Below are 16,022 nucleotides of genomic sequence, written 5' to 3'. Positions count from 1 at the left end.
TTCCTCAGGCAGTCTTGGTCTAATGGGTTTTAGAATTGCTTTGTCTTTGTGCTATAGCTATGCAGTTCTCCCAGATTCACTAAACCACTCAGATATCCTAAGAGTGACTTTCCCAAAAATCCAACTTCTGTTTTCAAAAATGATACAAGACAATTCTAAGGTTGTGATAAAAATAAAACTGATTACAAAAGCAGAAAAACATAACAATTTAGTTGTCAACAAATGTTGCCCAATCCAAGAATAGAGAAGATGAGCATATAGCTTAGGAAGAAGATAATTTAAAGGTTTCTTCAATTAATACTCAAAAATTCCAAAAGTTCATTATATTTTTCAGGCAACAGAAAAAGTATAGAGAAACATTTGGATTTATCACACTTAAAATCTCTACCATAGGATCTGCTACATTATCACAGAAGGCTATATATTACCTCATTTTAATTATATTTCCCTTTAATTCAAAAGGGCTTTTTATTTATTCATTTTTATGTGGTGCTGAGGATCGAACCCAGGGCCTCGCATGTGCTAGGCAAGTGCTTTACTGCTGAGTCACAACCCCAGCCCTCAAAAGGGCTTTTTAATAGAGGACTTTTCAATCAGATCAGCTTCATTCAATACATGGTTTTGCATACAAGAACAAAAAATTAATTAATTGAACACTTTAATTTTACTCTGTATTATATTGCTAACATCAATGATTCAGTGATTTTTAAATTTTGTAGGATATAGATACAAAGTCAACAATTTTAAAGTATGCTAATATTTTGTGTTTTTTTTTTCCAGTCTGTTCCCAGTATTCTAGAGGAGTATTTGCCATTTTTGGACTCTATGATAAGAGGTCAGTACATACCTTGACCTCGTTCTGCAGCGCCTTACACATCTCCCTCATCACACCAAGTTTCCCTACTGAGGGGGAGAGCCAGTTTGTGCTGCAGCTAAGACCTTCATTGCGAGGAGCACTCCTGAGCCTGCTGGATCACTATGAATGGAACTGTTTTGTCTTCCTGTATGACACAGACAGGGGTAAGTCCTAATACCTTACTCTCTCAAGGAAACTCACTTTTATTGTGAAATGGCCTCATATCACTTGTGTGATTTAGCAAAATGTGTTGATCCTTAACTTTGCTAAAATCAGAAAATAGTTGATGTGTATTATCAGAATTTTTACCTTGACTCTAGGGAGAAACTTCTAACTAAAAAGAAAAATATTCTTACAATCCACAAAAAAATACTAATAAGAAAACCATGATCTATAAATTTATTAAAATTAAGATAACTATGTGGATAGGAAAAATAAACTAAGGTGCTTTTCCTATAATCACACAATAACCAACACAGAATACTTTGTGACTTCTGGTCACTAAAATATGCGGAGGTTTTTATGTACACACTAAACAACAATTCTGACTAATTTTCCACCAGACACCAGCTGGGCTTCCTGTAATTCAGTTTGGATCTGATACTGTATACCTGGAAACACATCAGATTCAACAGGTTGAGACTTCAGTCCCATCCATTTCAGAAGCCAACCACAAATTTCATATTATTTTACCTGTGCTTCTGACTGACAGCCACACATCAGGGTTCCCGTGACCCCTTCTTGGGTTGAGTCACTTTGCCAGGAAAACACAGAATTCCACAAATCATTTTTCCTGTGCTTACACACTTACTTTAAAGGATATTACAAAGAATACAAATAAACAATCAAATGGAAGAGGTACATGGGGCCAGGGGCTTCCATAATCTCCCTGGGCACACCCCTCTCCTGGAATTTCCATATGCTGAGCTATCCAGAAGTTCTCCATACCCTGTTCTTGTAGGTCTTCATGGAAACTTGATTACATAGTCATGATTTTGTGTTGGAGAGACAAGGTAAATAACCAACACACTACCCTATTGACAATCCATTCATTTTTGTACAATGTCTGATAGTTGGATTCACCTGCAGGCATAACTTACAGAGTTTATATATACATTTTTTTCAGGTTCATTTTTTATTTATTGACTAGAATCATAGCAAAATATTATACTTAAAAGTGAACATTAGGGATTGGGTTTTGTATTTAGTCCTTTTCCTGTAGACTTAAAAGTTACGAGAAGATGAGAAGTTATAATAAAAGTTGAAACAGGCAATATTTTGAGAACATCATTCAATAGAATTCTGTCTATTTAAAGAGTAAAGACAATAAATGCCTTTATTCCCTTGTAAAAAAAATAAAAAAGCAAAATAAATCTTTTGTGTGTGTTATCCACCTTCAAAGATCCAAAGTATCATTTCTGTTACTCAGAGATGAACTCATTAAATGAATTCATCTTTATCCCTAAAACTTAGGTATTTAATTAGACAGAAGCAGTATATCATTTAAGATGTCATACCTATGATATTCCTAGTACATTCCTTGTATTAGAATTTTTGGTAATTTTCTCTTTCAGAAACAAGCTCAAAAAACTATCATCATTATACTTTCTATAAGCTTGCAGCCTACTTTTACTTCTCTCTGGATATAAGGGAACCTAGCCATACCACATGGCATTATTTTCTAGTAATTAAAAATCTTAAAAAAAAAAAAAGAATATTCTTAAGAACACATTGTACAAGATAGCATATTTCACTATGAGTGAAATTGCCAAATCTCTTCATGCTTAATATTTTTTCTGTTAGAAAATAACTTAGTGAACATGCAAGTTATATCTTGCATATCTTTTCTTCCCCAAAAGTGTGTTTCTTCAATAACTATTATATTGTATAACTCTAGCAGTTATTTTATTGTATTACACTTTTACCTTTTATTTCTGGCATAGTAATGCCCTGATAAGCATGAGATAAACATAAAATGAATTAACTAATTAAACAAGTGAAGTGCTTGACAATAAGTAGGTCCTAATAACAGATTATATAATTCATTTTTATTAATTTGCTATACTATTGATCAAGTTAATAGAGAGCCAAAATTTTTTAAAAATCATCTAGAACAATGTTTCATGAATTAAATGTGTTTTCTTACCATGAAAAATGTTGACTATAATGTTGATCAAGGTAATATTCTTATTTAAATTTAAACGTAAATGTTTAGAAAATTTGGGGTTTTAAATTGATTTTCTGGTAATGGAAACCTTGAACATTTCTTCAAATTTAATTAATATGATGTCCTTTTTATCAAGCAAAAAAGGATATTTATTTAAATATATATAATATGAAAAGTGGCCATTTTTCTCACATGAAATAGATCTTTTCAAAGGAATATATATATATATATATTTTTTTTTTACTTGTGTCTGTTTCTCCAGAATCTTAAATGTTTATGATGTGGTTTTGGCCATTTCTGGGAGATGTTTATTTTATTTTTATGATTAAGGAAGAAATTATGAGGAAAAAAATCCTAAAATTTTTAAATTCTAATGATCACTATTGCTATTTTCCAAACTTGTTATGATGGACAGCAATTTTAATAGAATGTGTGATGGCTAACGATTGCATATTTTGCTTAATCCGGGTTTCCTTGAATGCTTTATTCTCAATGTTCTAGGTGCATTAATGTTTTTGAGGCTTGTGGTGTTACTTCAGGACTTGCTAAATATTTTTATCCAATATCATATATTGTAACATTATATAAATTTTGTTCGTAGCAGAGAGATGTTTGCCAAAGCATACAGTAGAAAATTTCCTTTGACTTGTTTTGGCTTGTTTAGTTTGGTTTGTTTTGTTTCTTGTTAGGGTTGCTTTTACAAAAATATATTCTATGAATTACATAATATGTTTTCAGAAACCTAGGAAATGATGTTTTGGATGGGATAAAGTCTATATGCTGCTATTCTAGTGGAAAGCCAGTGCAAGAGGTTATGAGGAGATGGACAGAGGAGTATGCTTGTTTGGAAAGGGAGATGTTTATTTTATTTTTATGTTTTGTGTTTTACTGCACACACGTTTTTATTTCTATGCTGCCTTAAATTGTTTTGGAATAAGTCAAGATCTAAGTAACTAAAAATGAACAAATGAAGAGGAAGGGCATGAAACACCTTTAAATTAGGTTTATTTTATTCTTCAATAATAAGTCTGTATAAATCACTCCAGAGCCTTCCTATTTTCCTTTTCTTCAGTTCTCTTCTTCTCCATGTTCTTCTTAGAGTGTCAGATTTCCTTTTTCTTTTCCCTGTTCTCCTCCTTCCCTGGGAACATAAAATACTGAGCACATAAGCAACATGATTTCAGGCACACTGAGAATCTGATTCCTTCTCTCTTCTGTTACTAGATAGGGGTGCTGTAATGGTGAATTTCACACATCATCTTAACTGGGCTAAGGAATGCCCTGATAACTAGTAAAATATTATTTCTGGATATGTCTATGAGAGCATGTCCAGAAAAGATTAGCATCTATATTGGTAGACTGAGTAAAGAAGATCACCCTCACTCCTGTGAGTGGGTGTCATCAAATCCATTGAGAGCCCAAATACAACTAAAAGGTCCAGGAAGGGCCACCTTCTCTTCATGCTGGAGCTGAAACTTTGGCACTCTTGGTTCTCAGGCTTTCAGACTGACACCATGACTCACACAATTCATTCCCTGATTCTTAGGCCTTAGGACTTGGATGGAAACTTTTGCCATTGGCTCTCGGTTCTTAGGCCTTTAGGCTTGAATGTATACTATACCATTGGGCCTCCATCTTTCACAGAGTAGATTATGGTACTACTTAGCCTTTATAATCATATGAGCCAATCCCTCATAATAAGTGTGTGTGTGTGTGTGTGTGTGTGTGTGTGTTTCCTAATGGTTCTGTTCTCTATAAAGCCCTGATTAATAAAATGCCTAAGAACCCTCTGAACTTTAATTCATGAGTAATATAGAGGGATAGGATGGCAGAGCTGATAACTCAGAGAAATATAACATATTGAAATCAATTCAGACGAAAGTAAAATTACTGATATTTGCTCCTTTGAAATCTCAGATAGGAGTGAAGTGGGGTAGATCAGGGTAGCCATACTCCTCTTGCCAACTGGCCTTGAGTGTTCAATGTCTGCAGCACATTTTGTAGCCACCATTCTTCCTGTTATTCTTTCCATCTCCAATTCCTAATTACAACATTTGCTAATAATCCATCAACAGACATCTATCATTGATGGTGCCACTTAAAATTCCTCTGACCCATTTTCCTTATTAAAAATAAAATTAAAAGTGGTAGTAAAACAATTGACATATAAAGTCAAGACAATTAAGAGTCTTTCAGATTCTCAACTGGTATTATCCAAGAATGGATGAATAATTTAACTTTAATACTTGATAATATTAAACCTTGTTTTCCTAGTCCAGAAAAAGTAAACTCATTTCTCAACCCAAAGAAAGAAAAATCCTAAAACTCTCACTAGAAAGAGGAGGACTTTCCTTCATCTCCATGACATCATAGGTTGTTATCAGTGCGATAGTGAACCTATCCGGATTTAGTCTAATTTTTATAACTCATCCAGATATATTTGCTTACAAAGTTCTATTACATTTATAGCCAGTATGACAAATCAAATATTTACTTGCTGCCAGTTGCCAAGTATAAGGATAATCCATTCCACCAGGAGGGAGAGAACACTGAACTCTATCTTCTGAGCCTGGAGGTTCCAGGTAGGCAAGTGGGAGAGCAAAGAAAGATATGAATGTGGAGATTCTCACTTGTAACTGAGGAAGAAATAGCAATCAGAAACAGGCCAGGCAGACCTGACTGCCCTCATAGCATCTCCTCTGGATCACTGCACCATTTATTCCCTGGCTTCATCAACCTACCTTCCACAGATTTTTACCACTTTGGGATAGTTAGGGGAACAATGGACTGTGGGGTGAGTGAATGGGATGGAGACACAACAGCTGATGTCCTTATAAAGAGGGTTATGTATAGGATCCCTTTTCTCTGGTGGGAGGAGGCAAAGGAAAAGTGGGGTGCATGCTTTCCTGCCACCTACCACTGTCCCTGGTTACAGAGCAAAGCATTCTGGAGTAGATACCACAATTCAACCTGAAGGAGTGCTGAAATTCTAACAAGGACTGCCAAACAAGGGGATTGAGCAAAGAACAATGATAAGATACTATAACAAAAGTAGTCAAAGGAAGAAAGAGCAAGGAAAGTAGCAACAAAATAAGTTGTGTGTGGATAGAATAAAGAAATTCTGGAGATGGAGTGGAGATACAGGAAGCCTTCAACTAGTTCATCAGAAGGGTTGGTATAGAAAGTATCTCCTCCATGGATGTTTGTGCTGGGTAAATTACAAACCTCCAGAGTGGCTGTTCTTCCTTTCCTATTTCCTTCTCATTGTCAGTATTCAGTCACAAATAAGAAACATGAGAAGATCTGGATAAGGCCAGCGGAGGTCCTACTCACTGGAAAGGTGATTCTGCCCTCACTCATGGAATTTCAAAATTACAACAAGCAAATTTTAAAAATAAACGTATAGGATTACAACAAAGTTCTGATTTTTTTCTCATTTAGACTATTTTAATGTTTCATTGAAAATATTATATTTGTGTAACTATTTTTCACTTAGCTAGAGCCTGAGCATATACTGAACCTATCAATTAAGTTACTCTGCCATGTCTTAGTGCTAAGGAGTGGGATCATGTTGCTGAAGAATCCTTTAGTCGAGAGAAGTAGGCTGTAGAGGCTTGCTCTCCAGTTCTGTGTTTCAAATGACCCATGAATTTCTAAAGTAGTAAGTTGGCAAATGACTCATGCTTTCCTTACAAGTTTTTCATTTAAAAAAATATTTCTGAAGATCTGAAGATATGGAGAAAAAGATCTTCCTTTTAGAGCTGTGATTGAGCACATTGCTTCAATATAACAGACTGATTGCTTGGGTGAATTTTTCTTTCTATTATAAAGATAAAACAAATGTGTACAATGGTAATGCACAATTAAATTTGAAATACCTACAGGGGAAAGCCCATGTTAGAGATAAGGTTTGCTCAACAATGTGCTTTATAAATTAGTTATTATAACAGGTATGATAGCAGGACTATGGAAAGCAGCAACTTACTATTTGTTGCAAGGAAACAGAGTTCTTCTATGCAATATGTAAATTCCCTGTGATTGAAGCTATGACAGACTTGTCAATCTTTTGCATGTCCAAATAGAAGTAGAAATTTTCTATTTTGCGTGTCCAGGGAGAAATTTTTAGTTCTATAGAGGAATGTTGTCAGGGTAGGACAGTCATGAGACTACAAATAAATACATAGATTCAAATACCAAATTTACCATTAATTACATGTTTGACCTTGGGTAAATTCCCTAACACCACTAGATTTCAGTTTTCTAGTCTAAAAGAATAATATTATTTATCCAGTCTACTGGCCACTATGAATTATATATAAAATATTCATAAAGTTCCTGTCATAGAGTGAACACCATATAAATTATAGCTATTATTCTGTTTTTATTGTTATCATCATTAGTGGTATACTAATATAATCATTTGTGCTTAAACTCCAAAAATATTTATCATTTTAATATTCTTAATCATGAATCAAAGTCATTTCATTAATATTTTATTGAACATGGACCTTTAAAAAACATGAGCATTGATTGTAAATGTTAAAATGATAAAGAAACAAACCAAGGCTTAACTTTTGCTTACTTATTCTTCTTTGTAGACTTCCCTTCCTCTGACTACTCCTTCTAATTCTGGGTTCTGTCCTCACCCACTTTGCCTCCTCTGTAAACTTCTTAAATATAAAATACATATGTCACATTCCTAAGTAGAATCATTTCATGACTCTTCATTATCCTTCACATAAAGTCCACAGTTCTTAAAAGATGTTCCATAATCTGTCTCCTGATTACATTTCCCATCTCATCACATAACCCAGATATCCTGAAACTCCAAGCCCCAGAGAAAATGGACCTTTTAAAGATTCTGAGCACCCTGTGTTCTCTCTCTTCCCTTAACAGCACTGAAAATGCCATTCCTGTAACCTCAAACATTTTTGCACACATTTTTGCTGCATAACTCCTATTCATCCCATGATCCTCCCTCAAGAAGTCTTTTCCCACATATGTATCCTCACATGAGTGAAACTCCCTCCTGTGTGCTTCTACAGCATTGGTATTTTCTCTATCAAATGCTTTGTTTCATCCTATGCTTTCACATAAGATTCTTTAAGGTTTTCAACAGCAGGAACTCTGTCTTATCACATTTTACTGAACCTGAATATTGCCATTCTCAATCAATATGAAGGAGTAAATCATGCAATCTTAGTCCCATTTGTGCAGCAATGATTTCAAAGTCTGTTTTTGGAACTCAGCCCTCTCCCCTGGGCCAGACTCAGTTAAATAGTAACTACTGGATGTCCCATTTGTATCTCAAAACAATATTCCAAGAGTCAGTCAACCACCTGCCCCCTTAAACTTGCTGCTTTGAGCACATTCTCTATCTTCCAGGGTGGCACTCTGCCACACATGCTAGAAAGGCATGTCTTTATTCCTTTTTTTCTTCCTTGTGCATGCATAATTATATCCAGCCAATCATCAGTCCTGCCAAATGTTTATCTCCTAAAAATAACCTAAATGCTTCCTCTATTCTCTATTCTAATTACTGCTGCCATTGCTCAGGCCCTCTTCAGTGTTCTGCATCAACTGACTGTTCTTCTTGGTTCCCGTACTGTGCTCAGCTCTATCTTGTTTGGACTTGGCAGGATGAGCTACCAGCTAATATGTTGTCTAGGAATGCTGCTCCACAGTGACCTATAGTTTTGATATATCATAATGTGTTTGCAAACTGTGTAGTGAGGTTATATTTTCCTTCAGGAGTATATTTCAGAATAAAGCGTATATTCCAGTTTTCTACATGAGTTTATACGAATGTTTAAATGAAGTTTTCCTCAACATTTTAGTAAAACATGACTTAGACATTTGCACTGTATGGGCTTTCTCGCCAGTACTTCCATTTCTTTTATGAGTTTAAGGCTATGAATTTTTTTCTTTTCTTTCTATGTTACATTTGTTAAGATCCATAAAATGCATTCATGTGAATTTCTGGCCAGAAAATGTGGTCTCTATGACCATAATTCTTTGAAACTTTTGGGGAATTTCTTTATATCCCAGCATATGGTCAAATTTTAAAATATTTCATGCATACTTAAGAAGAATATTTATTTTCTAATTTTTGGCTACAAGGTTCTATATAATTTATATGTTATATGCATGTTGCAGAGGTTCAGTTTCCAAAACTGTCCTGTGACTGATGAGGTACAGACGCGTAAGTCATGCATGCAGAGAAGAGTTCATTTATATTACTAAGTCTGCACTGCATCCACATGTAGCTAAATAAACTTAACAGAACATAGACCATTAAGTTTCTAAGGTTCTTTTGTATTTCTGGATTGTTTTAACTATAACTAAAATATATATACATATATATGTATATATATTGGTGAGTAATGTGATTTTCTGTTTGTTTGTTTTTGTTTTTTTGAAGACAGAAAAATATACTGCATAGTATGATGGTCTTTTTTGCTCATCCTTATAACTTAAATATTATTATGCTCAAATTATGATGATGTAATTATGTTATCCACTATTTAAAAAAATTATATGGTTGTTCAAATTTCCTACATCTTTATTACATTTCAGACTATTTGGTTGAATTGAGAAAGGTCCAAGGAAATCTTTCACCTTGGTCATAGATTTGTCAATTTCTTGATGTAGGTCTACAAATCCATTACGGTACATGTGATATATTTTAATGCAAAATACTTTAGAATCTTTAGTATCTTCCTAGTAAACAAATAGTTTTAGACTATGTAATGAGCCCTTCCCTTTGCAATGCCTTTTGTCTCAAGGTCTACATTTTTTTTTTTCAATACTAACATAGCTTCTCAAGCTTTCTTTTGGTTCCTATATTCTAAATGTCTCTTTTGCTGTCTTTCCACCTTCAACATTCACGCTACCATTATGCTCTGGGTACTCTGTGGGTTACATATTTATTTCTCCCAAAGCTCTAAAGGTAAATAGAAGTATTATTCTATTGAATTCCTAAGAAAATTAAGATTGAAAGAGTTTAAATAATTTACCCAAAGCCACTTAGTGGTGAGTAATAGAATTGGACTCAACCACCTCTATCAATCAACTATTAATCTTTGCCCAATATACTCTAATGTATTTCAAGAAGCCTACATCATATTTGTTGTACCTTAAGGAGAGAGCATGATCTGTTCCAGGGCCCATGAACTTTCTGCAAAGGGTTGTGAAGTAGTTATTTTAGGCCTTGAAGACCATATCGTTTGTGTCACAACTATTGAACTCTGATGTTATAGTGAAAATCAGGAATATACACAGATGCAAGCTGAGAATAATGGTACATGCCCAAATCCCCAACTAAATGGGAGGCTGAGGCAAGAAAATCACAAGTTTGAGGCCAGCTTCAAAAATTTTTTTAAAGGGGAGAGCTAGAAATGTAGCTCTGTGGTATAGTGCTTACCCCCTATATAAAGTTCTGGGTTCAATCCCCACAAAAGTAAAAATCAAAAAATTTACACATACATACACATAAATTAATATGCCTGTTTTTTGTTTTGTTTTGTTTTTGTTCTTTTTGTACTGGGGATTGAACCCAAGAGTGTTTGATCAATGAGGCACATCCCCAGCCCCTTACATTATTCTTTTTTATATATTTTTAATTTTGAGATAGGGTCTCACTAAGTTGTTGAGGCTAGCTTTGAACTTGTGATCCTCCTGCCTCAGCCTCCTGAGTCAGTGGAATTACAGGTGTGCACCATTGCGTGCCCCTCTAACTGGGTTTTAAAAAGAAATCTATTTGCAGATGATGAAATTTGAATTCTCAATAATTTTAATGTGCCATGAAACTTGTTTATTCTTTTGCCTCCTCTCCAAACATAATAATGCAAAATCTACTCATATCTCATAGGCCATACAAAGATAGGGAGTGGGCCAGATATACTTGGCTCATGGGCAATATTTTCAATATGTATACAGATTTTCATAAAGAAGCTATGCTGTAAATTTTGTATAGTTTAATAAGGTTAATCTGTGTTAAATAGAAAATTCTCTTATGTTTTAGAAGTAATTCCAAAATTATAAGAAAGAAAGAGGTGTTACCCACATGTGTGAGCATGCACATAGATTCCCCTCATATCTCTTACTTGTATTCTTTTGGAAAGCCTTGATATTTAAACCCTGTAAATTGATAAATTCTTGTTTGAATTCAGGGTAATAACTTTTATTACAATTATTTTTCATGAATTTTCCCTCTGATAAGCTGATAATTAAAATATTTTTCTGATCCATCACAACATTAGCCAAACCTCTATCCTATATTGTACCCATTTCTTTTGGAATAGGTACCTGCCACAGATGCTGTGAGCATTTGTTACCACACAACTCAACTGTGTACTGCATCCTAACAATTTGTAGAATAGCAAACCAAATGACATAAAGAATATTTGAGATCTACATCAGGGAAGTGATTGCTGAATCAGATTTAGGGACCCTTCTTCAGTGCTTGGTATTGTATTAATTTGAGTGAAGAGCACAGATCCAACACAAAAAGAGGGCATAGTAAATATCAGCTTCAAAACAATAGAAGACCAGAGCTGGGGTTGTGGCTCAGTGGCAAAGTGCTTGCCTAGCATGTGTGAGGCACTGGGTTTGATTCTCAGTACCACATACAAATAAATAAAATAAAAATCCATCAACAACTAAAGAATATTTTAAAAATAATAATAATAGAGGACCATAATGATCTTTGTGAGAAAACTAAAGCGTCTAAAGAAATCAAATTTTCTAGAAGAAATGGAAGTGAAGAGAGAGCACTCCAGTCAGCACAGACTATTGCTTAGAGGTAAAATAGTTCATGGAGTTGTACAAATGGGAAGAAGTCTGATTTGATTAAACTCTGTGGCACACAGGGTTTACAGGAGGGAGAAGCTGAAGCTGGCGATGTGATCATGATGACGCTTCACTTACATTCCACTGGGGGATGCTTTGCCCCTATGCCACTGAGTGTTTATTTAGGCTTCTTTTGAAAACTCATAAGCAAGTCTATGATGTAGCTAGAATCCTTCAGTCACATCAGAATAGAACAGATCTATTGAACTGATGACAATGTCCAGACAGCATTTTTGTTTTGTATTTTCCTTTATATGACATGCATACTTCCTGTTTTAGTATCTAATGAAAATGGTCATCATCATATAAAATCTTTTTCTCTTACTATTTTCAAAGTTAATTTTAAAGTATGTTTCCGTGGGTATCAGATTAAGATCATAACAAATAAGCATCTTTTAATGGAGAAAAGCAACTTAAATGCTCATCGTTACAGTGGTCTGTCACTTTAATTTAAAAGGTAGATGAGAGAATTTTGTGGAGGTTATTATTTTCTCAGCTTCTGCATGTCTGCTAGATGCATCAGTACCTTGCCTGGAGTGTTTTATGGGAGTGCATGTTACTTTCTATCTCACTCAATTTGGAACCATTTAGATCTTTTTAAATGAATTTTAGGGTCTGGGTTGTGGCTTAGTGGTAGAGCGCTTGCTAACACATGTGAAGCACTAGGTTCGATCCTCAGCCCCACGTTTTTAAAAAATGGATTTTAGAAGAGGATATGTAAGAGTTACATTTCTATCAATTCTCACTTGGAGAAGATTTGAACTATGACTCATTTGAAAAGCTCTTCTATTTGTAAGTATCTTAAAATACCTTAAACACAATCTTAAAAAGGCCAATTCAGAAATAGGCAATAACTAGCATCTAAAATTAACACTACTATGTGGGCCCTGATATATCCTAAGATATTATTTTTTCTGTAATCCATTATTAAACTTGACAAATTATGTTAATTCCTATGAAGATTTTTATCTGAAGGAAATATTATTTGAAGCATTTTACTTAACTTGTTTTGTGATTTTTTTTTTACCTTATTGATATTATCTAACGTTTTACTCAAGTACACAGGGGGAAAATGATATAGAGAACCATAGAATCCTTATGCCTATTGAGTTTAAAGAATACCCTTTTGAAGTGTATTCATACTAGAAAGAACACTCTGCAAAATAACTGCATTGATTTACACAGGAGCCACCTACATTACATTGAGAAGTTACCAGGTTTGACATGGCCAAGATGGCTGTGCCATTAGGATAATAAGTCTCCCATGATTTGTGTCCTTCCATGAGAATTATGTTCTGCTTTTATGTTACTGTAACTGGGGAAAGGCAGGTAGTTTTCTTTCTTTGTTTTTGTTTTCCTGTTTGTTTGTTTGTTTCTAATTGGGGTGGGGTTGAGAGGTAGGAAGGCAGGTAGTTTTTTGAAGAGATGAACAGAAAAGAGAAAGAAAAACTAAACAGAAGGAATTTTTTTTTTCTTAGAAATAGCCCTCTTAATAGCTCCTGGACAGAAAATTGTTGTTTCTTATCTAAAAACATTGAAATAAAGTAGATTTACCCTAAAAGTCATGTAGTTATCAGAATGAGGCTAGTACCATCTATTGGGCCAGATGTTACCATAGCCAAGGAGTTCAGCAAACCCAGAAGCATGTGACCAGGGGTACCTTCAGCCACATATTTAAAGGGGGGCTAATAATATCTTCAGAAGGAGAGGAAATCACTGAAGCAGTACAACCTTGAAAGGTGGAGTCAAAGAGCTGCCCAAGAGGCAAAATCATTATGCAGCTAACCTCCTTTCAGATTGACCCAGGATGCAAAGTGGAATGGATAATGAAATAGTTAAGGTTTTTCTGATCCAACACAGACATATACTCCTAATCAGCACTATAATTCCATAGTAGATGTTTGAATTAAAAAGACAACAAATAATAATTTAAGAAATTGCAACAGTAAAATTGTATCAACCATTAGCAAGAGATAAAGTATTGAAAAGTCTTGTACATTACACAAACCAGAGAGACTTTGAAGAATTCCTGAAGCCAACATCTTGCTAAAGAAACCAATGACGAGAAGATGAGTATCTAAATGAAAACCATTATGGATTGGAAGATGCTGAAGTGCATATGCAGGACCAGTGCCCTTGGATAACAACATAATAAGAGAATTTGTGGTTTCCACAAATCTTCATAGGTCTGAAACTTTTCCTTCTTAAATCCTAGAATAGCAGTCAGCAAACTGCAGCCTATGGGCTAAATTTGACCAATAGAGATTTTTAAAATAAAGTTTTATCAGAAGACTGCCATGTTCATTCATTTATGTGTCATCTCTGCTTTCCCACTACTGTGGCTGAGCCCAGTAGGTGCAAAAGAGACTACAGCCCACAAAGCCTAAAATATTTACTAACTGGTCCTTTATGCAAACCTACCAATCTTAAACTTAGAATTTTCATTGAAAATTGACTATTTCAATGGAATGATCTTATACAGAAGAGATTCTTAAGTTTGTATTGATTTCTGTACTTGCATTCATTACCACTACCACTAAGAAGACCAAATTTGCATAATGCAAAAATACCCTTTAAAACATTTTTACATAAGCAACAACTCAATAAATATTTGTGAAGTTTATTTCAGGATCTATGCAAAGATATAATTATGGATGCCATGGAAACATTACTGAGAATCCACAATATCATAAACACAGGTGATTGTACCTGATATATTACATTCCTGCTCTAACAAAGTCTTGGTTTCATCTTTCATAATAATGATGAAATATTCTTTTCTGTAAGTTCATATATAGAACTCAAGTCTTTCTTTTTAATGCACAATATGTTCCATTCTTCAAGATACCATAGAATTTCAGGTCTGATCAAAGCCTCTATTTTAAAAAATCACAGACTAAGACTAGGCTAAATTCCAAATGTTTGTTTAATTTTCTGTATCTATGTAGAGATGTGTCTATGTTTAAAAAAAAAAAGCTATTTCTGAAAGGAATCCTGGGCATTTGTAATTTCTACAATTTATGTATACATGAGAGTTAAAGAAAAATTTTATACAAAATAATGAGTTTTCATTTATCTTAATTATATTTAATATTTTTGTTTTGTTCTGCCTTGTATTTTATGGTAAGTTTTCCATATGGACTTTGGAAATTAAGCTTGGAATCACTGTAATGTAGTAACAGCACTTTCAACTATAAAATGAATTTAGAATTATTTCTAGTGTCCTAATTGGATCCGTGTGTGTGACTTATTTTATTTGATGACTTACACACTAAAATAAGAAGCAGGCTAAAGGTAGAGGCACCATTAAGTCTAGGCTGGATTGTTATCAAAGTTTCCTAACTGATTTCGGCTTCTGCCCTAACCCCAATGTTTCTTTGCAGCACTGCAGCCAGAGTGAACCTTCTAGAATAGGCAAATCTCTTCACCTTTCCACCCAGAGCCACCCAGTGTTGCCACAGCTGCAGTGTGTTCTCTTTCACACTCAGTGTAAAATCAAGGCTCTCGTGACAGACGCCAGGTGCATCACATCCCTGGAGCGTTTGCGTGTGCTCTCTGTTCTGTCTGGAATACTGTTCCTAAAAATGTAACAACACCTTGCTCCCTCTTCTCCTTCAAGCCTTTGCTCCAAATTGCCTTCTCATAATGAGGGACTCTCTGGCTTCTGTTCTCCCTCCTCCTTTCCCTTTTTTATTTTTCTCCTATAGAGAAAAATATATTCCACACATTTTGCTTATTTAACAGAAGTTCCATTACAACACAGCATTTTGCATCTTTATCCACTTGCTATATCATCAGGGTCTTGAATTTTACCTGGAACATAAAAAGGGTTTCACATATATTTGTCAAAATTTGATAAGTGCGATTTTTTACATGGGCAAAAATAATTAACAAAGGTCATGAAGGACTGAGCCTGTATAGTCACTTAATAATTAATAAGATGTTCAGTAGCTCCTAAGGCCCAGGAATGAATGACCAGGAGCACTTGGCAAAGAAGACAGGCGTGGAATTCACAGGGTATCTGATATCCCTGACCCCTACAAAGTTTTCTTTAAATGAGCAAGGAAAATGTGCAATTTTTTTAAGCACCTAATAGTTGGTAACCATGTATTATGGCTCACAAATATGTCACAATGAAACCCACTGTTG

The 16,022-nt window shown here is 34.6% G+C and overlaps 1 protein-coding gene across 6 annotated transcripts in view; it reads left to right on the top strand.

Annotated features, from left to right (window-relative positions):
* Nucleotides 1–16,022, top strand: part of Gria4 (glutamate ionotropic receptor AMPA type subunit 4) — a 342,372-nt gene that overhangs the window by 126,156 nt on the left and 200,194 nt on the right. For all 6 annotated transcript variants that reach the window (XM_058586584.1, XM_046466478.2, XM_058586593.1 and 3 more), the window contains exon 4: nucleotides 781–1,020. In XM_058586584.1, the coding sequence (XP_058442567.1) occupies nucleotides 781–1,020 (240 nt within the window). The remainder of the gene's footprint in view (nucleotides 1–780; nucleotides 1,021–16,022) is intronic.

This window comes from Marmota monax, unplaced genomic scaffold (assembly GCF_021218885.2).
Source record: "Marmota monax isolate L192 unplaced genomic scaffold, Marmota_monax_Labrador192_F-V1.1 WCK01_AAM20220418_F8-fsc00045, whole genome shotgun sequence".
Taxonomy (NCBI): Eukaryota; Metazoa; Chordata; class Mammalia; order Rodentia; family Sciuridae; genus Marmota; species Marmota monax.
This window is presented reverse-complemented; position numbering and strand designations above follow the sequence as displayed.